Source organism: Odontomachus brunneus, unplaced genomic scaffold (genome assembly GCF_010583005.1).
Source record: "Odontomachus brunneus isolate Ranch 3 - 2012 unplaced genomic scaffold, Obru_v1 Obru_scaffold_048, whole genome shotgun sequence".
NCBI lineage: Eukaryota > Metazoa > Arthropoda > Insecta > Hymenoptera > Formicidae > Odontomachus > Odontomachus brunneus.
This window is the reverse complement of record NW_022639498.1, coordinates 137319-159430: the sequence shown is the minus strand read 5'-3', so window position 1 is coordinate 159430 and position 22112 is coordinate 137319. Positions and strand designations below refer to the sequence as shown.

General features: G+C 35.5%; 2 protein-coding genes and 1 non-coding gene across 4 annotated transcripts in view; 1 reads left to right on the top strand and 2 right to left on the bottom strand.

Moving 5' to 3' along the window:
• Nucleotides 1–6302, bottom strand: part of LOC116844946 — an 11405-nt gene extending 5103 nt beyond the window's left edge. The window contains exons 1-2 of the mRNA XM_032817131.1: nucleotides 6116–6302; nucleotides 4676–5196 (exon numbers count right to left, since the gene is read on the bottom strand). Of these exons, the coding sequence (XP_032673022.1) occupies nucleotides 4676–5196; nucleotides 6116–6187 (593 nt within the window). The 5' untranslated portion in view covers nucleotides 6188–6302. The remainder of the gene's footprint in view (nucleotides 1–4675; nucleotides 5197–6115) is intronic.
• Nucleotides 6303–8240: 1938 nt separating this feature from the next.
• Trnai-uau lies at nucleotides 8241–8332 on the bottom strand. Its single transcript is given in 2 exon segments — nucleotides 8241–8276; nucleotides 8295–8332. It is a non-coding gene; the product is annotated as a tRNA-Ile (tRNA).
• Nucleotides 8333–9663: 1331 nt separating this feature from the next.
• Nucleotides 9664–19039, top strand: LOC116844944 (TATA element modulatory factor). Of its 2 annotated transcripts, XM_032817127.1 has the most exons (12): nucleotides 9664–10153; nucleotides 11507–13598; nucleotides 13988–14089; nucleotides 14209–14487; nucleotides 14581–14919; nucleotides 14999–15211; nucleotides 15491–15637; nucleotides 16119–16511; nucleotides 16596–16836; nucleotides 16930–17056; nucleotides 18056–18355; nucleotides 18476–19039. In XM_032817127.1, exons 2-11 carry the CDS (start codon nucleotides 11518–11520, stop codon nucleotides 18340–18342), a joined length of 4209 nt encoding a protein of 1402 aa, XP_032673018.1. In that variant the 5' UTR covers nucleotides 9664–10153; nucleotides 11507–11517; the 3' UTR covers nucleotides 18343–18355; nucleotides 18476–19039. The 2 variants fall into 2 exon arrangements, with proteins under 2 accessions (XP_032673018.1, XP_032673017.1); XM_032817126.1 differs by having other exon boundaries at nucleotides 9667–10153; nucleotides 18056–19039.
• The last annotated feature ends 3073 nt before the right edge of the window (nucleotides 19040–22112 follow it).

Genomic DNA, 22112 nt, shown 5'->3' with positions numbered 1-22112 from the left:
GAAGAGGTCTTATCGCATGGCCTCCTCGGTCACCAGATTTATCTTCGCTTGACTTTTTTTTATGGGAGCATATGAAAACTCTTATTTATATCAAGTGTCTCATTTATGAGACACTTATTGAAACAAAAGCAGAATTGGTAGCCCGAATTACTGTTGCAGCATATTAGGTTCAAAATATTCCTGCAGTCTTCGAGCGTGTGAGACAATCAACGTTTCGACGATGTCATCTTTATGTTGGAGCAAATGGAGGAATTTTTGAACATTTATTATAAATTGAGCTAATCAATTGCGCATTTTTGTTCCGGTCTTTTGTTCACTGTTTTTTGAAGATTAAAATATATATGTGTAATTGAAATAAATTTAATTTTTCCACTTATATGTTTTTTTATTAAAATCATAAAATTCCTATTTTGTACTCTGTAGTATTAAAACGAAGCGTCGTAGAGAAAAACATTATTAACAAAATATGTTTGTCTTTATGTTTTTTATTTCACCTCAAAGTTTGTCGGTCTAATTTTTTTACACCTTGTATATATTGCTTATATCAATTGTCAATTTAATAACCATTAATTACATTGACTATGTTCAATTGTTAATCGAATAATCTTTAATTACTTTCGCACGTTTTAATCGTTAATTTAATAGTTTTTAATTGAATTCTTTCAAATCAATCGTTAGGAATGATTTTTAATTAGATTTTTTAAAGTCAGTGATCAATTAAAATATTCTTAATTGAATAGGCTTATATTAATCGTCAATTAATTAAATTAGAAATTATTTACTCAAATCAATTATTAAATTGAGACGAATTTAATTGATATTTTTACAACTCTGACACAGAACATCCGTTAAAATTTGTTTTGATTTATATTTAGTTTATTGATTATTACTTAGTCTAAACGGCTAGAATTCAATTCGTAACCAATAAGCGTCAGTGTAATGTCGTGTTCCGTTCCGAAAATCTGTAACCGGAGTTGCTATTTCGAACAGGACAGACTCCATCGTGTAACCTCGCTTCCGCAACGTTTCCGACCGATCTCATTCTTTTGCGACGAGTTCTCATTTCTCGATCGACCGATCTACGGAATTCTGCGGTTCCAGAAATCGCGAGAAATCGCTAGAATTCACGCCAGCTTAACCAGCAAACACGGACGGTAAATTCGCATCAAATTGGACTCTAATAAAATCAAATCTGTTATTGTTTAAACGGTGGAGATAATTTCAACTCCTTTCTGCTCCTCCTTCTTGAAGTCCGCGAAGACTATTACATGCGCTCATGTACCCTGAACTGGGTGGTTCCGGCATCCGAGCTCACACTATTCAAGCCCAAGATAAAGCCAAAAGTTAATCATACAAAGTAGTATCCCAAACAGCACAAGATCTTCAAGGAATGTCCTAGAAATGTCCTCAGAACGTCTTTAGGATGTCTTGTGGAAATTTGAGCTATTTGAGATATGTTTCATACATAATCAATTTTTTAATTATTGGGAGTACAAATTAGTTCGGTCCGTTTTCAAAAGATAGCTTTGGCTGTTATGAATGTTTCATAACAGTGACAATTGATTTCGGTGGTTTCAGAGAGGTTAGACATTTGTCAATAATATTCAGTTTATATCGCTTTGAGTTTCATACAAAACCCCTGTTTTTTACCCTGTGTTGAATATGTCAAATTTTGTGTTAACTAAGCAGCATTTGCGGGAGGTTTTAGTTTTCTGCTTTAATTGGAAGAAAATGCAGCTGAAGCGCATCGAATGCTTGTAGAAGTTTATGGTAACAATACTCCAACTGATAAATCATGTAGGGAATGGTTTCGACGTTTCAAGAATGGTGATTTCAGCGTTGAAGACAAGCTTCGCTCTGGACAGCCAAAAAAATTCGAAGACAAAGAATTGGAGACATTACTCGATGAAGATCCGAGTCAAACGCAAAAGGAGCTTGCAGAATCATTGGGAGTTCGTTGATTCGTTTGAGCCGTGCATTACGAGAAAAACGGCCGGAATACGAGCAAAGATATGACAAAGTTATTCTTCTGCATGATAACGCTCGGCCTCATGTCGCAACAGTCGTAAAAAATTATTTGGAAACGCTCAAGTGGGATATTTTACCGCACCCGCCGTATTCGCCGGACATTGCTCCTTCTGATTACTGGTTGTTCCGACGGATGCAGCACGATTTGGCAGGTCACCGGTTCACTTCTTTCGCAGAAATCAAAAATTGGCTCCTAACTTGGATCGCCTCAAAAGACGAGACATTTTTTTCGAGATGGAATTCGAAAATTGCCTGAGAGGTGGGAAAAAGTAGTAGCCAGCGATGGACAATACTTTGATTAATCTGTTCATTCATTTTGTTCTGAAATAAATGCATTTTTGACCACAAAAAAACGGACCGAACTAATTTGTACTCCCAATATAAATTCAATTTATGTGAAATAATGAAAAGATAATATTTTATAAGAAATACCTCGACTGTGTTGATTGTAAGAAGTGAAAGATTGTTCAATGACGACTTATATAATCAATGCCCCCCTCAACGCAAGTTCTATTTGACGTTTCTCGCTCATGGACATTTTCCGCGATGCTCCCACGAACTTCAGTATGACTATTAACTGCAAAACCAATTGTAACTTGGAAAAATTGAACATTCTTATATTGAATCAATCAAATTTATTCATATCAATCGTCAATTAAACGGTCTTTAATTAAATTTACTAAGCTTTATTATTAATTGAACGATCTTTAATTTCTTTCATTCATATCAATTAGTTGATTTGAAAGACATTTGTTCATATCAATTATTAGATCGAGAAGAATTTTTACAACTTTGTTACAAAGTATACATTAAATGTATATGCTATGTTAAGTATTTTTACTTATTTGGAAATACAATTCGTGCGTTTTATTTTATTTAAAAAAAATCCGAAATTACTCTTTACACAATCCAATATAATTGATCACAAGTAAACAAATAAATTTTATTGATTGTTCAAACATTAATTTTATTTTTATATTATTAAAATATTTATTAAGACGATTATTAAAACATTAATATTATGTTTTATTTTATGAAGTTATCACAATGATATCCGTAAACAAAATTATCATATGATATCAGTAAACAAAAAATATTATATATATATATATATATATTTTTTTTTTTGAAACATTTATATATATACATTTATATTTATTTATTTGTAACATTTCTGCATAATATTTTATAAGTGAAGTTTTATAATATTCAATTTCAATAACAACAACAGTGAAGTGTAACTTTTTATGCATATTTATCATTTTTTCTTTACAATGGCTATAAAGAACTATGAAATTAGTCATAAAATTAACGTGATAAAATCATATGTGTGTCTGTATGATTAAAGTATTTGCCACGTTAGATTAATTTTATGAATATATAATGATTATACAAGCTGTTCCAGATTTTCTTCCGTAATTTTTGTGGGAACGGATTGAGCATAAAAATCCTACTGTTTTGCGATATTTACAATAATAGCGTCGTCTACCGTCGTATACTTATACATTAGATTAAACTAAATAAAAAAACTCCTTTACCATTTTGTAAATGACCAGATAGATTTTTAGATATTAAAGAAGATCCGTGCAGAATTATGTAACAATTTTCTTTCATTAAAAATAAAAAATCTGGCTATCTGCAAAATAATAAAAGACTTTTTGTTCATTTTCACCTGAAGTACAGCACACATCACCACTGCAGCTCATCTACCATATCACGTGTGATCATTCACTAATCTTGATTAATATCTCGAGATCTATTACGAATATCGTAAAACGGTATAAGATTTTTATATTCTCTTCAATCCGTTTTATGTTTCCATAAAAATTGCGGAGTAGAATCTGGAACACTTTAAAGCAAAAGGGCGACGAGTCAAAAGCCTTAAGGGGACTGAAGGATCAGATTGCCTGAAAATCGTGCTTGTTCTTTCACTTTTTTATGACAAATTGAATAAATATGCGAAAGTGTTATTTTGACGTATATTTATACATACAAAGAGAAGAAAAATATAATTTTGATGATCAAATACTCAATATAAGTGTATGGTACATGCAGTTAAAATATATTTAGTTTTTATTTTCAAGGTCGTCATTTTACTGTAATATCTTGACTCTCGGTGGTTCAATTAAGCTGAATTTTAGATAGAAAATTTCCGTAAACTTGTCGTTATCGTGTGAACCACTGACAAACTCGTGAAAATATTTAATTTTGGAATATTAATTTTTTTACTACAAAAAACTGAAAATTTCATAATATTCCATAAAGATACTTGCAATTTTGTTAACTTTTACTTAATTTCTATTATAGTGGTTCACACGATAACGACAAGCTTACAGAAATTTTCTACTTAAAATTCAACTTAATTGAACTACCGAAAGTCAAGATATTACTGCAAAATGACAATCTTGAAAAGAAAAACAAACTATATTTTAACTGCATGTACCATACACTTATATTGAGTATTTGATCATCAAAATTATATTTTTCTTCTCTTTGTATGTTGTATAAATTTACGTCAAAATAACACTTTCGCATATTTATTCAATTTGTCATAAAAAATTGTGAAAGAACAAGCACGATTTTCAGGTAATCTGATCCTCCAATCACCTTAATCTAACGTTTCTAATTTACTAGAGCATTTCATTACCTAAAGAATAATTCATTTCCCGTGTTTTGACAGGACATCTCTCCTATGCTGATGCGATTCGCCGAAGACGACAGCGGTGTTTCACTGGCGACAGCAGGAAGAGGAGGAGGAAGAAGAAGAGAAGACTGCGTTGTGGTCTGTCGTGAATGTTTGCCTTGCGGAGAGGCAGGTCGACGGTGATGAGGATGCTGCAACCCGCTCTCTGGATATTTCGCGTCCTGCAAGCCCTTGCTGCGCGTGAGAGCTCGCAAGAAATCCCGTTCAGGAAGATGCAACACATTGAGGTAGTTTCTGGTCTCATTCGTCGCCGCTACGACATTTCGCGCTCTGTTATCGATCACTTCTGGCAAGGAGAAATCCGGCACGTTCGCCGGGGGTAGGTAACGGTCGTTGCGGAGTATCGCCACTTTAGAGACGTTGTATCTGCGATGGAAATTCACGAGGACCGTGTCCCGGGATTCTAATCTGTCCGCAACGTTTTCCAAAAACACCGCACCAAGGATTAGGAGGCATCGGTAGATCTGCAGTAATTCGCGATCAACTTAACAAAATATTACTAACGAAATTTGTTAACAAAGTATTGTTAGTTTTTATTTCATATTTCTTTTATTTAGCACTTGTTTTTTTTTTATTTAGCACTTGTCGCAACGAATTGAGTATACGAAAAGTTTATATGCAGAAAAAATACTGTCCTATCAGTAGAATTGGTCATTGACACCATGGAATAAATCATTTTTTGGTTCAATAGTGATATTATTAAAACTAACAAGTTATACATCTCAGTAAATAAAGAACACTGAATCAACATCTTGAAATCTGACTTTATGTGAATACTTTTGCAAACTTTCTGCTTAATATTTTAAAAGTATTCCCAAAGATATTATGGGATGATATAATATTTCTGAATATTGTAAAAATGTTCTGGAAATATACCATAGTTCATAATGATATGGATATAACGTTTAAAAACCACACTGAAAAAAATACCTAAAAATTTATTTGTAGGATATATAAAATTTATTTCTGTGAAATCACATAAGTTTATATCTGCGAGTAAACTTTATATCTTACAAATAAATTTTCAAATCTTTTTTTTCAGTATGCATATTAAAAAACTTTATATGTTATTAGATACCATTGCAATAATTCTTTATCAATGATTTTTACTCACACATTTTTACACACACATTTTTACTGTTTTAATAATTCAAGTGTTAGTTTTGATGACGTTGCTATTGGAATAAAAAAGATTTAGTCTATTGTGGCGCAATTGTGAACAATTCTATCGACACGACAGCATTTCTTTTTCGTGCAGATGTAACATTTAATCGAACTTTCTCAAAAGTAATTCAAGTCTCCAAAGGCGAGACTTGAAAGATCCTTTTATCTTGATTTGGGAGGGAAAATCAGCAAAATTAAGAACTCTCGCGACAATCACACCTGCATTGGCCAGACAACACGGTATTTTTTTGCGTCGCTGCTGAATCGCGCCTTGTAACACGGTCGAGACATTTTCAATTTGAATACCGGAATGAAACTGACGAGCGGGGCGCCGGTGGCTGAGCTTTTAAAGCACCTTTAAAGCGCGCATATCTTTATGAAAGCGGACCCCGATGCCATTGTTCCGCCCGGCGTAACATCAGCGAACATCGACGACGTCCGTTTAATAGGTATACCTCGTTTCGTGATTTGCCTGGCGATCAGGTACTTAGCATAAAACATCGTTCGCAACCTCGATTTTAACGCGCCTGCCATTAATAACGATAACAGCGGGATATGTCGTCCTCCTCCTCCTCCTCCTCCCTCTGTCTCTTCTGTCCATTATATCTCGATCAATTTGGGTCAGCGTTTCTTTGTGACTCGAATACGATCGTTTGACATCTTCTTCCAGATTTCCAGCCCGGGCACGCTGATATTATGCACACACGTTTCTTTCACAAGGAAATCTAATGTCGATTAACGAACATTATATATATATATATATATATATATATATATATATATATATATATATATATGCAAATATTATATACGCTAAAAGCTTCCGGGGAAAATAACTTTTTTCTTCTTTTGTGGTTTTATCTTCAACGTCCCATGAATATTTAAATCCGGTTCATTAGAGAGGAGTAACTTCAACTCGGAAACCAAGTGAGTACTGATAGCATAGTTATTTAAATCTAAATTCTTTCATTTAAATAGGATAAATAATTACTTTTTTTATGAAAAGTTAAGGTTTGGAAAAAAAGTATATTTTTTCATCGAAATAATTTTTTTTAGTATAAAAATGTGTATAAATGTATTAGTATAAACAAATATATGATTAATACCTAACTAATAAATATTTTTTAAATATTTTTTTGATATTTTTCTGTCAGTTTAGCACATCGCGGGAGCTTCAAATATCAAATATTATACACACCAATAAACAAGAAACATTAGATTAACATTTTTAAATATTTTCATGGTTGTATACCTAAATAATACAAACTTTTTGACGTTTCGAGGACGTCTTGGAGAACATAAGGACGTCTCCAGGATGTTCACAAGACGTCCCTTGGAAGTATGTTGTCTGGTAGTAACTAGTTAATCAGTTAAAAGTTAAGTTAAAACATTAAAAGATTAATAACTTCTGATTTTATTTAATTAATTTTAAAGGATTCAATTTTTAATTTAAACTAGTTATTTTAATGCATTAACTTTAACTTATTAACTTTTTTATATAAATTAAAATAATTTTCCCCTTTCCTCATTAATAATTACAGTTAATATTAATATTACGGTAATATTACGGTAATATTACGGTTATATTACGGTATTATTACACACCGCTAACAATGCCGCTAATATTGTGTGTAAAAAATTTTTTAAATAATGATAGAATAATTTTTTGTCTTTCTAAGCACTAGTATTTTTTTCTTGTGAAAACAAGATTCTTGAGATACCATTATCTTGATAAAAGATTATACCATTGTCTTGATAAAACAAATCGCATAATATAATTATCTCAATTTTGTACAAGAATGGAGTTAGGGAGTTTTCTAATTAGGTCGATGATATTTGTGTCTTAATTATATCTTCAATATATTATGTTAAAGAATACATAATTTCATCACGTCACAATATTATGACGTCAAAATATGTTACTTTTATCAAAAAATTTGTTAGACCGTCTTTTTCATATCATAATGAGTTCAGTTCATGATGTCAAATTTAGTCAACAAATGATCGGTTTTCGATGTCAAAATAACTATGCTTATTATCTATTAAGTATCACATCCAATAATTCAACAATTGACTCATATTCTCTTTTTTTTATTCTGGTTGATATAAAAATTGTTCATATGCAATTTACATTCTACTTTTCAATGTATTTACAAAGGAATTTAGATACCTCGCAATAAATGAATTTTATTCCGGTTGTATTATTAAAATCGTTTCTCGCAGATTTTGCGACGTCGGCTTGCTAATTAATTAATCTGCGAGCGATGTTAAAACGCGAGAAATTACGGGACGACCGGTCGACCGGCACGGTGGCGAATCGAGCAGCAGCTCGGAGAAAAAAAAATGCTCCAGGTGAGGCTCGAACTCACAACCCCGGCATCGCTCACGAACACTGTCTTATAAGTACCGTGCGCTAACCAATTGCGCCACTGGAGCTGTTGGGAATAAGGCCAGTACCGGGGCCCTTCAACTACAGTCGTGATAAAGGCCAAAAGCGTCTTGCCAAAGATTGATTATAAACACGGTAAATTGATTAAAATCACAAAATTCAAGCTGAAGGAAACGACATTCCAGATTTGCCATGAGTATTCTTGTCTAAAAAAACGTGGCGTGCTTATCAGTTGAATTATTTATACTTCGTATTTATTTAAAAATAAAATAATTACTCATTCGATCGATTCTCATTGATCGTTGCAAAAGAATAAGCGATAGCAGCGGGACTTTTCGCAATTAATTATCGGTCCATCTCGAGCACTCAGCTGCGTTTCCTCGTTCACGATCGAGTGTAGAAGATGCAGCTAAAACTAACCATTCTCCAGCGTTTCTCGGCAGGATGATCCCTTCGGACATTGCGCAAATTAGTACGCGCGCTCTTAGTTGTGCAGCGCATCTCTCGTAATTTAGTGTGGCATTTTACATTGCGGAAATTCAACGGCGAGTTTCCAGGCGGAGAACACGATGACGGATCGGGGAAAATCGATGTCGGCTAAAGCCAGCGCCACACGGTGCTTGTTTCGTGCTGGATAAAAATACTCTGTTTTGATTGGTGCATTTCCATTTATCTTCAGAAATGCACCAATTAGAACAGAGTATTTCCAGCAAGCAAACCAGCACAAAAACAAACATCGTGTGCCCCTGGCTTAAGTTCGTCTTGCACGCTTTCATGCTGAAAGTATCATTCTATCTTCATTTAGCATATAATGAGCAATAAAGATAGAATTATGCTTTCAGCATGAAAGTGTGCAACATGAACTTATATCTCTATTAGACTATGGATTAAAGATTGTATTTGGATTAGGGCCGATTATCCCAAGCTCTCGGTAAGCTACTTACAGTTAAATCATATGTCTGTCTCTGTCCAATTTGAAGAAAAACGAGGATAGACATATAATGTAACTTTCAGGTAGCTTACCAAGAAGTTAGAACAATCATTGGCCTTCAGTCAGGTAATCTAAATTTTAGTTCTGCTTTATTTGATTGATCTGACTGCAAAATCCTTAATTCATAGTCTGATACGAATATTAGTCGACGAGTCTGTTCTAACTGCACGAAGTGGCGCTGTCTGCACTTAAAACGAAGCAGATGGACATTTGGCGCTTAGTAGAAGAGAGAAGAAAGTAGAAAGAGTGCAACGTAGTTCAAAAAGTGCATTTATAAAAGACAAACCTGGGATAAACGTATATAAGGTCTGTTTCAGATCAGTTTCAGATTACCCTGTTCTCTGAGGAACTGAAATATGTTCATGAAATCAAACACAAGGAAGACGCGGTTCAAATCCGAAGAACAAGCAAAGTATGTTGGTAGGAATAGGTAAAGCGTAAAGTAACAGTTGGCAGCACTGCCACAACTGCACACACGGGAGCTGTCACGAATATGTCGGCTGCTAAACAGCAACTTTGGCGATAATATAACACGCAGCTTGGTCGTAAACAGTGAGAGAGAGAGATTAATTAGCGAACCAGCACGATAGAGATATCCTCCGGGAACATCTTACGCGTTGGTGACGACTAACGAATTTGCAGAAAGATGCCACGTAACAGTGCGGTAATTGTAATGCTTCGAGTAATGTTTTCAACAGTCCGCAGATAATTGTGAAAGTACGACTAATACGATTTCTGCAGCATTGAATTCGTTACTTGAGAATCAACGCGACATCGATCGATGTACGCTGGTTTGATTAAACTCGAATTTTCACGTCCATGTAATGTTTACACTACACAGCTGATTTGCAATAGAGACGTATATTTGCGGGGTTAGGTAAGTCAACTTTTTTTTGACTAAGCTAAACTTAAAGTTGATGGCCGGTAAAATCAACTTGGCTATATTAAAATTACATAAACAGACTTAAAAGTTAAATCAAAATTAAATTAATTTATTAAAACTGAAGGTTAATTGTGCAAAACAATATATAGAATGTCCTAGTTCTCACGATTTTATATCGATGGATTCTCGGAGCAATTTAGAATTAATTGCTTCTCATTGAAAATGTTGAGGAAGGTCGTTATTCATGGCAGCTTTTTAATTTCCACTATAACATATATTTCTTAATACTTAAGGTAAAGATTCTGTTAAAGTCCATTTGAAATTGACAGAGAAAGACAATTTGGTCGTTTGAACTTTAGTTTGCGATAAGCAAACTTTATTTTTCTATTGTTTGTATCTCAGAAACTATTGGTGTCTCAGTGTTTTTGTTGAAAAAAGTCAATTCTAAGGTTTGATCTATAACGTGTTCTTTGCTTCTTATTTTTTCTTTCTATTTTTACTTATTTTTTGTTCTCTATCATTTACTGGATAAAGGTTTAAGTCAGAAAAAAATTTAAGTCAGAAAAAAATATTCTTTATAAGTCAGAAAATATTCTTTTTAAGTCAGAAAAAAAAGGAACAGGAAGCAAAAAGAGCATATTGTAAATCTGGACTAAATGTTCAGAGAACCTATCAATATAAATTCAAATCGTAAGAACTGAGACATCCTATATATATTTGTTGCATAATTAATTGTAGGTTAAATTTATGTAAAATAATGAGAAAATCGCCTTTTTATAAGAAAATGTCAATATTGTGCTCAGAATTTTATACAAAAAAACAGCATTCAGAAAAACAAATCAAAATTTTGCTAACATTATTTTTTATTATTTTATTCATTATTCTTTTCTATACAAATGAAAATAATTTAAAAATATTATATGCAGAGAACCTTGCAGAAAATATTGATGGATAATTTTAATTTGTATAATAGAAATTAATAATTTAAAATGTTAATGTATGTAAAAATAACTAGAATTGTAATTAAAAATTTAAAAGTTTTTTAATCTAAAATTGACTAAATAAAGTTAAAAGTTATTAACTTGTTATTTTTTACTCGTTTTTATCCATTATTATTTTTTACACAAGTTAAAATAATTTGTCAATATTATATGCAGGAAAAACTATGAAGTTAACATATTTCAAAATAACTAGTTAAGTTAAAAGTTCACTTATTTAAGATTAATTTTAACAAATTAATAACATTTTATTTAACTTTTAACTGATTACTTAGTTATTACCTAATCTTAACTCTAAATATTTGAATGTGGAACAACAGAGATTAACATTACTGTTCTCTTATTTTAGGCGCAAGAGACATGAGTTGGTTTGATGCCGCGGGATTTGCCAACTTGGCAAAATCCGCCCTGAAGGAAGCTCAAAAAACTATAGACAAAGCATTAGATATCAAGGATGAAGAGCCAAAGATGATTCAAACTCACACAGACGAGAGCTCGGACTTCTTTGCGAGTTGGGGATTGAAAAATGAGGACCGTGCCAATGAGCAGGAGAAAAATCCACCGAAACAGTCGAGCTCAAGCAGTATCTGGGGTAGTTTCACAGGCTCGTTTTTTGAGGCACCCAAGGTCGCGGAAGGAAGCGCAGGAAAGAAGATTGTCAAACATTCCAAGTCACTGCAAAGTGCTGTCAGTCAAGATGAACAGCAATCTGGGATAGTGTCTTCTGTCTCGGTCCCTGAAAAACTGGTCGAGCAGTCGACGAAGTCTGCGATAAAAAGGCATGAGTCTGTACATATGGAAAACGTAGAAGAGTCCAGCGTAGCTAGTGAATCTGTAAATACTAGTTGTAGCACATCTAAAGAAACTAACGATAAGGTCACACGGGAATCTTGTATACCGTCAGAACAGTTGTCTGCAGAAAACGTTGTTCCTACCGAAAGCGAGGAGAATATGAGTAAAAGTGTCAGCCTAAATTTGGAAGAAGTCTACCATGCACCAGACACGGATAATACCGACGACGACGACGACGACGACAACGACGATGACGACGACGACGACGACGATGATGATGATGATGATGATGATGATGATGATGATTCCACAAGCAGCACTGATGAAAATGAGACAGAACAAGATGACAATGAAATGGCGTCGGAGAGCAACGACATTAATCAAACACCAAGTCCTACCAATGTGTTCCAAGTACCTACTGTCTCCTCTGGAAGCGACAAGAAGAGCCTGGAAAGCGTGGAGATACTCGGTTCGCAGTCCAACACCGACTGCACCACCACGCCGGAGTCGGATCCCAATTCCGTCAGCAATTCTATAAGCCCTTCCGTCGTGGATATCAAGGTAAACTCCGAGTCGGTCGAGATATTGCCAGACAGTCTGGTAACGTCGCCGAGTTCCGTAGAAGTCCTGGGCGACTGGAAGAGCGACAGCAGTCCTTATTTGTCTCCGATAGATCCGAAGAATTCGGAACTGTCGCCTGTCCCGGATGACGGGGACGAGTGTGTCACTCCGTGCGGAGAATGTGAGAACATGTTGGAGCTGCCAAGTAGAGATCAATTCGCGGAACCCTCCTCGTCGGACATCTCTCCATACGAATCTCCCATGGAGGAAGTTAAGACTTTGAGTACCAACTCATGTTCATGCAGCGTCGACAGCACGCCATCGCCGAACGCGTTCACCGGCTTAGACACGAAGAGTTCATTGCACGCAAACGATTCGAAGACTTCCCCCGAGAGCGTCGAGGTGATACCAGACGTAGACGAGTTGGACGAAGTGAGCCTGGCCGAAGATTCTTACACCTCCGCTTCCGAAGGTACGGTGATGACGGTACTCGAGCCGTTTCAGCAATTGGACGTTGTCAAGAGCAAGATGGAACAGGTGGAGGTCGGCATAAGAATACCCACAAAGATGCACGACTCGTGTCCAGACGACAAGCAAGTATCGGCGAAGGTTTGCGCGGAAAGCAAGTTAAACTTAAGTCTGGACTCGCTGAAAGAGAAGCATAACTTGCACCTGACGCTTGAACCGATCACCACACAGCCGATTCGCAAACAGGAGCATTTGGAGGGAGTGAACGAGAAAGCGGACACTCCTACTTTTTCGCAGTTGATGAGCACGACTATAGAGCCGCCGGATCCGGATAGTTATTCCCAAGTCGAGAACGTGGAGGGCACGATCGAGAGTACAACCGATCAGTATTTGATATCCACCGATTCCAGCGGGGAAGGAACTCTAATAGAGAGCAGTTCAGAAGATAACGCCACATTGGTGTGCACGGACGTCTCCAAAGTCCTGGAAACGCCATTGACCGCCAGCTCGTATGTGAAAACAATGTTGGCAGACGCTATGGTAGAAAAGGGTGAAATTATTGACATAGAAGCTCACTGCGCGGAAGTGCCGCGAGAAAATTCACCTATATCCTCGGAGAGGTATGTCATTCGTTCATATAAGTATTAAAATCTAAGGGATTGAAAAAGTTAGTTCTAAAAAGGAATTCATCACTGTTATTATTACAATTTTCGTTATTCTTAAAAGTTTCGAAGTCTCTCTTCCAAGATTCCATTGTCCATTCTATGTGCATGTATTATATATGCGCAAGTAACGGTTATACTTGCGTATTATTGTTACCCAAAAAATGTAATCGTGTTATTGTTGGCGTTACTAATAAAAAAAATAACATTAAATTGTTATTGAAAAAAGGTGACTTGTAACGGTGTCACAAGTAATCAGTTACTTTCCACAATCCTGGAAATTTATAATACCTTTTTTATTACCATTCTTTTGTAAAAAGAAATTTTCGTGTTTTGTTCCTTTGCAGTCGCTCCGATCTAGTCAAAATCGGCTCGGATCAGGCTAGTGGACATACGAGCGGAGACGAGTTAGAAACCACCACATCGAGCGACATCGAGATCATATCCAGGTGCAGACATGACTACATAACGTTTCTTTTGAGATAGATAGATAGATGTTTATTTATAATCTATCTCTTGAGTGCAGAGAATTCGGTATATTGATAGCTGACACTTGATTTTTTCACAGTCCGAACGGAGACTCGAGCTCGACGCAATCGCGACAGAGTCCAGCTAAATTGCAGCTGACAAAGGGCAGCGATCTGCTAACGAAAACCCTGAAGACTAGAGGTCACTCACGGGAGTTAAGCGAAATCAGCATTGGATCGGACGAGGCGAATTTGGAAATCGAGAAGTTGCTGAAACGCGTGCAGGAGATGACTGAGATTCTGGAGGCGAGAGAATCGAAGCTGATCGACGTGAGCAGAATTAACATGGAATTACACGAGCAAAATGCGAACTTAATGAAGTGAGTGGACGTATTCACTTGCTGTTTAGTCGAAAAAGATATGATAAGACACTGATGTGACTAATACAAAAACACATAATGTTTATCTTACAGGCAACTTGAGAACTTCGAGAAGCATGCAGAGCAGAACCAAAATATAAATCAAATCACGGACGAGTATACGCAACGTTTGTCGGCGTTGGAGAGGAAATTTCAGCAAGCGATAAGGGAACGGGATCAACTCAGAAAGAATTTGGACCAGTTGAAGCTGGAGGCGGCGTCGCGTCTATCATCGCAAGAGATGTCTAATATAAACGCCGAGAAGGATGAAATAATAAAAGAACTTCGCGAGGAGGGCGAGAAACTGAGCAAACAGCAATTACAGCATAGCAACATTATAAAGAAGTTACGCCTAAAGGAGAAGGAGGCCGACATTACAATAAAAAGTCAAAAGTACTTCAGTTCCTTTTTCATCATCGTTTAGTTGTACCTTGGTAACAAATCGCACTGAAACTGACATATTTTTTTTTAGAGAGCAGATAGAGGAGCAAAATACAGAACTGGAAAGACTAAAACGATCGTTGCATGCGAAGGAGGAAGTGGAACGCACTCAAATAGAAGCCGTTCATACGCTCACGGCGAAGACGAAGAAGCAAGAAAAAGAGATACTGATCCTACAAGAGAAACTGGATAACGCGGTGCACAAGATGGATGCCTATAAGAAAAGCTTGGATGCCGCAAAAGTGTTAGTAGTACAGAATGATTTCCCATGATTATTTCAGTGCTCAAGTTTGAATCATCATATATTCGGTAAATAAATCTAATTCGTGAAGCATATATTCTTTAATTTGTTTCATTGGCTCTCTATCAGCTATATATTTAATACTCAATTAATTACGTTTTATATTTAAATTAGTAAGACGAGGTGATATTACAGCGCCAGTCATTAATGATCACCAGTCTATATATTAATTTCAAAACGAAGCGTATCTTATATATATATAATTAAATGTCTGTATTGTAGGGACTTGTCGGAGACGAAAAAAAAATTGTTAGTCACGGAGGAGGAATTGAAAGAGGCTGTGGATAATGCAGGAGAATCGTGCCAACTGTTTGCACAAGTGGAGGATTTAAAGCTGAAATATCGACAAGCTGAAGAAGCTCACGTCAAGTAAGTATCGTATATATTAAATATTAAAAACAAAGTTGAGAAGTAACACGTTACTTGTAACGTCGTTACTCTTATAAGTTACTCCTAACGATTTGATAACGTTTTTCTAATTAGTAAAGCTAACGGTAACGCAGTCACATTTTTTTAGTATATATATAACTATATAATAGTTATTTTGTATAGTTGTTTTACATGTATGAAATATAGCGACAGAGAATCGTAAAAAGAAAAATCTTTAAAACTTATGTGAGAGACGGAAATTATAAGGACTTGTTATTTCTTGAAGAAGGATAACGAGTTATCTTTCAAAATGAGTAACAATAATGATAAAGAGTTACTTTTTTCTTTAATGAGTAATTAGTAATTAGTAATACGACAACGAGTTATTTCTAAAATAACTATCCCAATCTTAAATTTAATAAAATATTAAAGGTTATAGTTAATTTTTTTATTAATAATATTAATTTTGTTTGCACTGCAGAAGAGAAGAATTTCTTAAACACGAGAACAGCGAATTACTTAAGCGACTCGAAGCCGCGGAAGCTAGGAGCGAAGAACTGTCTGAATCTGTCTCGGTAACGACGAAACCGCTGCTGAGACAACTAGAACAGCTCCAAGCGAACCTGTCACATAAATCCAATAGTTTCATGAAGCAGGAGAAGATTCTGTCAGATAAAAACATCGAGTTGCAGTCGAAAATTGAGAATTTAATCGAAATGGATCGTCTCTTGAGGGAAGAAAACGTCAACTTGAAATCCAAGGAATCGCATTTGGAATCGAAGCTTAATATAAAAGAGAAGGAGAAGGTGAGATTGCGGGAATCGCACGATAAATTGACCGAGCAGAACGAAAGACTGTTGGAGCAAAACAAACAGTAAATATCTCGAGAAGTATATAAATAAACCGAAGCACAATAATATAATAGATCATCAAAAATTATCTCACATTGAAATTGCAGACACCAAACCACGATAAGCACTCTTGAACAGACGCACTCTAATCAGGTACAGGAACTGAAGAGAGAAATAAATGCATTAGAGAACAAGTTAGCCATTGAGAAAGCGGCGACCGATGCAGAACGAAGAAAAAATAATGCGATACTGGAACAGCAACAGAATACTGACGAGGAATCACGATTTAGTCCTACTCTCAGCATAGGACAAGAATCTGTCAGTAGTGTAAATAGCATTTGGCCAGCTGTATGTATACAAATATTTGCCACACCATCAATCGACATTGATCGATACGTAAATATACTAAAATACAAACTTATTATTTCCCTTTCTCTTCAGTTTAGCGACTCGGTGTTTGATAATAGCTCCGGAAGATTCCCTCCGATGACGTACGAAGGCATCAGAGCAGGTTCGAGCAGTACGTCTATTTTCGAAAATTTACAAGCACAACTGAAACAAAGGGACGGTAAGTTTCCATGAATTGTCATATATTTATAGTCAGTGGTAATCACGCTCCTATAAATCGGTCAATATCATTAACCACGTTCAGGAAATTACATACTGCATTCAAGTAAATATTGCTTGTTTCAAATATTTTTATAAGTTTAAGCTAAAAGTATAATTTCCGAACACGTATCTAACATTCCTGAACATTTATTCTGAATGTCTACTTGCATTAATAAATTATTTAAATGTTTAAATTTTTAACATGGAATGTGTGTGTGTGTGTGTGTGTGTGTGTGTGTGTGTATGTGTATGTGTATGTGTATGTGTAATGGTTCTAATTATAGGTCATTAAAGTAACTTCCGTTCATTTACCTCGATTTGTTGACCAAATTTTAAGAGAAACTGTTAATGCCGATATAACCGACAAACATCGTAGTTTTATAGCAAGATAATTAGACTTCAATTAAGGCTTTTGGCCTGTCGCATTATCTATCTCTTTTTGATGACGAAAACGAGAAAATGCATGCTAAAAATTCTTACAAAATATGTTAAAATGAAAATATATATATCTATAAAGTAACATTTGCAATCGATTAAATAAATTTGTAAAATATTCCGTGCACTTCCCTTTTGCTCTAACAATCAATAATTTATTGTAAATTAACCTGAATAGAAATAGGCGAAGAAATAGGTTAAGATGAATTGTATGTTACGTTAATTTACGACAAATTATTGATTGTTAGAACAAAAGGAGAGTGCACGGAATATTTTACAAATTTGTTTAATCGTTTGCAAATGTTACTTTATGGATATATATTTTTATTTTACCATATTTTGCAAGAATTTTTAATATTTTCTCACTTCTGACGTCATTAAAAAGAGATAGACAATGCGAGGGGCCTGAAGTCTTAAAAGAAAGAAAGTAAACGAAATAATCGCTTTTCTTAACAATAGAAAAATATCACTGATATTGTCGTGATGTTGTTCTCTGTACACGAATCGCATTTTGCTGCTACAGGTGAAGTACAACAGCTTCAATGGGAGTTGTCGCGACGGAACATAGAGAGGGATGCATTGAATTCGGAATTAGCAACGCTTACTCTAAAGGTCGAAGACTTAAGCAACAAAGTTCAGGAAGTACAGGCACTTAACGAAAGCCTTAGCGAAACGCAAACGAGATACGACGCGCTACTGCAAATGTACGGCGAAAAAGTGGAAGAGAATCAGGAATTGCGACTAGATCTCGAAGACATCAAGGAGATGTACAAAACTCAAATTGATCAACTTCTGAACAGGCAAACTTAACTTCGTTGGAAACGTAAATTATTCAATTTCATCGCAGCTCATAGTCCTCTATAAAATTTCAATTATATACACTTGCGCGCGCATGTGCGCGTTTCAGCGCGCTCTGTCACATAATATTTTCGTTTATCTCTAGTGATAGGTGGCTGATGCATAGAAGAGTTTTATAGCAGACGATTTTAATAATACATTCTGATACATGATATGTATTTATAATATTTGACGCGTGCAAATTTGTGATAAAGGATTTAGACTCTGATAAGATTTCAAAAAGTAAGGTTAGGTTCATTAAATTATATAAAAATATATTTATTAAGAATCGGTGGAGTGATTTATAAAATAATAGGAATTGTACACATGAGGTTTGTTTTTTTTTTTAGCTGTATTACTAGGTTGTATTTTTTGCTTTTAGAGAGAAATTAGTATATAATTTATCATTGGAAGAAAAAAAAGAAACGAAGTTCCAGTGCAACACTAGTTCAGGTAAAAAGCTCTATGGTGTGTGCTGATATTCAATGTCTCCTACACACACACACACACATATGTATACACTTGTATCTAATTTTTATCTTATATTTCAACAGCAATTTAACGTCAAAGATGTTAAATTCATGTGATATTGGATTGTATTATAATATTTAAGTACAACACACGCGATATGTATATAACGCAATAATAACATACTTTATCGTAAATATAACGATATAAATATTAAATAATTTTTCTACATTGCAATGAGAAGTAATTATAAATATATAGGCCAATATTCATAGTTCGATCTTATATTTAAAATCATCTTAAGTATTGTTTTAAGACGACATTAATCAATCACAGAGCCGTATTCGCATATTAAGACATTACTTAAGACGGTCTTGAAATAAGATTTGACTATGAATACCGGCCATAGAAATATAGTCTGTTCTTTTCAGCTGTACTAGTGTAATAAGTTTGAGACAAATATATTTTATCTCACTTTAACTTATTGCACCAATGCAGCTGAAAAGAACAGACTTAAGCGGAGAGCACCTTTGACTATATAACCATGGACCGCTAGCGGCGATTCTAAACATTCTGTTGTAACGTCCGGATCTATTTTAGAACATTAATAATATATTATTATAGACCGGGAGGCCGACTTGTCTGATTTCAGACATCACTAGATATTTTATCCCTACGTTACTAGATGTAAGTACGTGCGCATATGCATATTCGCGAGCGTTAAAACATTATAATTAAAATGCCGAATGCTGCGTGCTGCTGGAGAGTCTCGAAATCGACGGATCGACCCAAAGAAACCGCTATCGCTCAGTGCGATAAGCCAACATAAACAGGAGCATGAAAACTGAATCCCAAACACCACTCAGGACACCGACGCGGTGACATCATGCAAAGGAATGAATCTCTTCCCTCGCCATAACTCCATGGACCAATCGGAGAACGACTCTCAGCGACAAAGCGACATATAAAAGCGCGCGCATTTGTAGAGAAGGCAATAATTATTTTCTTCTCATAGTTAGTCTCTGGTAGCTTCATGTACTTATTCAGCATATTATACTTAGTCGTAAAATCCGACTGTGTTGCAATTACTTTTGCCTACCCTTCATATTTCAAACGTTGCTAAATCAAATTCTGAATCGCGGGCCGCATCAACCCGCGTGGTATCGGAACATCCGAGGCCGAGCCAGGAGAACAAGCACCGCTGATTTTTCGCCAGATTCATCAATCGTTTCGCCAGGCTCTCGAGACCCAGGGTAAACTCGGTGAAAAGCAGAGTGACCCAAAAGCGGAGCCATCACTCTGTTGACCGTCCACGTAAGTCACTGATTTCACTACTTTCAAATTTCCCTATATAGTTATCTATCGTGGACGTAACAAGATGTACAATGGATGTCCATGATAGATGTTATATGGATATCCATCATCGATGAATTATGGATATCCATTAGAGATCCACTTGACGTCTACCGTGGAGATGGATGGATGATCTGATGGAGCTATGGATGATCTATAGACGTCTAATGGCTCCTGCACACAGGACGCGGTAATGCTGGCCGCGCGGCGGAAGTCCACGCGACAGCCAATCAATATGTTGTTTTTCCGTAGCGCAAGAAGGTTATTACGGAAAGCAGCATATTGATTGGCTGTCGCGCGAACTTTCGCCGCGCGGCAAACATTACCGCGTCCTGTGTGCAGGAGTCATAATGGAAGTTTTGTTCTGTGTGGGTATATTGACATTTTTGGCTTATTAATTTCTCTCATAATTCATAACAATTTTAACATAATTTTCTATAATTAATTTTGTTATAAAGTATTTGTGGTTTTCAAGAAAGTTTAATTTTTTTTATTACTTCTACTTTGGCTGCGTTCCGAAATTCACTTCCAGTACTGAAAATCTATAGTTCATGTCATATACTATAGAATTTCAGTACTGGCAGTGAATTTCGGAACGCAGCCTATACTATTATGGCCGCGTTCCGTTTCACGCATATGCGCGCATTTATCTATAGTTCATGTTACGTATATTGTAGGCAATGCGCGCATAATGCGTGAAACAGAACGCAACTTATGGGCTATCGCACACAAATTGACATAACTGCATATGCATAGCATAAGATCGTATGGACCAATGAGCATCGAATATTAAGCATCGAACACCAATATGGCGACTTAATACTCGATGCTCATTGGTACATACGGTCTTATGCTATGCATATGCAGTTATGTCAATTTGTGTGCGATAGCCCTATGCTTTCCAATACGTATCACCATGTGATACGCGGATATTAGAAGCGTTTATGTTGCTAACTCTGTTTTGCTTTACTGAGTTCCTTCTTTTGCCGTTGTTTGGTTCTGGCGGCGCTACAGATGTTGACAGACGCTTAGAATCGCCGCTAGCAGTCCATGATTATATAGTCAAAGATTGTTACATTTTAGAAAAATTAGAAGCACTAAATTAAATTATGAAAAGGTATTATATATTTGTGAAATATCTAGTAGAAAACAATTATTCTAACCTATTATTAACCTATTATTATTGAATATTTCACAAATACATGATATCTTTTCATAATTTAATTTAGTGCTTCTAATTTTTCTAAAATGTAATAAATCATTGTTTCGTAATATTATTGTTACATATTTTACGAAACTATGTTACCTGATACTGTTAATTCTTATACATATACTATCCGCTATATTATCCTAAAGGTACCTTTACATCGAGCGTCGAGCGTTAAAGCGGTAGCCAATCAACGTGCCATTTCTCGCAAGAACTACAAATATACTTCTGGGACCTGATACGTTGATTGGCTAACGCTTTAACGCTCGACGTTGGAACACTCCCATGTATTGGCACCTTAAGTCGTCATATTGGTGTTCGATGCTTAATATTCGATGCTCATTGGTCCATACGATCTTATGCTATGCATATGCAGTTATGTCAATTTGTGTGCGATAGCCCTAACTCTACTCGATTTATTGGACAGCATTGAGTTGTCATAAATCATGAAAATACTAGATGCTTGTGTCTATCATATTTCTTGGCCTTAGTGGAACTAACTCGTACTTACTCCAACTCGAATTATCGTAAACAGCTCTAATCTATAGTCTGGTACGGGCTTAAAGGCCGGTTTATGTTAGCCGTAATCCGTTAACTTATGCTGGAACTATAAAAAATTGACCAATCACAGTCGATTATTCTTCTATAATTTGACTATGATTGGTCAATTTTTTACAGTTCCGGCATAAATTAACGGATTACAGCTATCATAAAC

Coding starts and splice junctions, on each gene's coding strand:
- LOC116844944 (XM_032817127.1), top strand. CDS start 11,518: ATGAGTTGGTTTGATGCCGCGGGATTTGCCAACTTGGCAAAATCCGCC. Junction 14,488..14,580: donor CAAAATGCGAACTTAATGAA/GTGAGTGGACGT, acceptor TTTATCTTACAG/GCAACTTGAGAACTTCGAGA. Junction 14,920..14,998: donor ATTACAATAAAAAGTCAAAA/GTACTTCAGTTC, acceptor ATTTTTTTTTAG/AGAGCAGATAGAGGAGCAAA.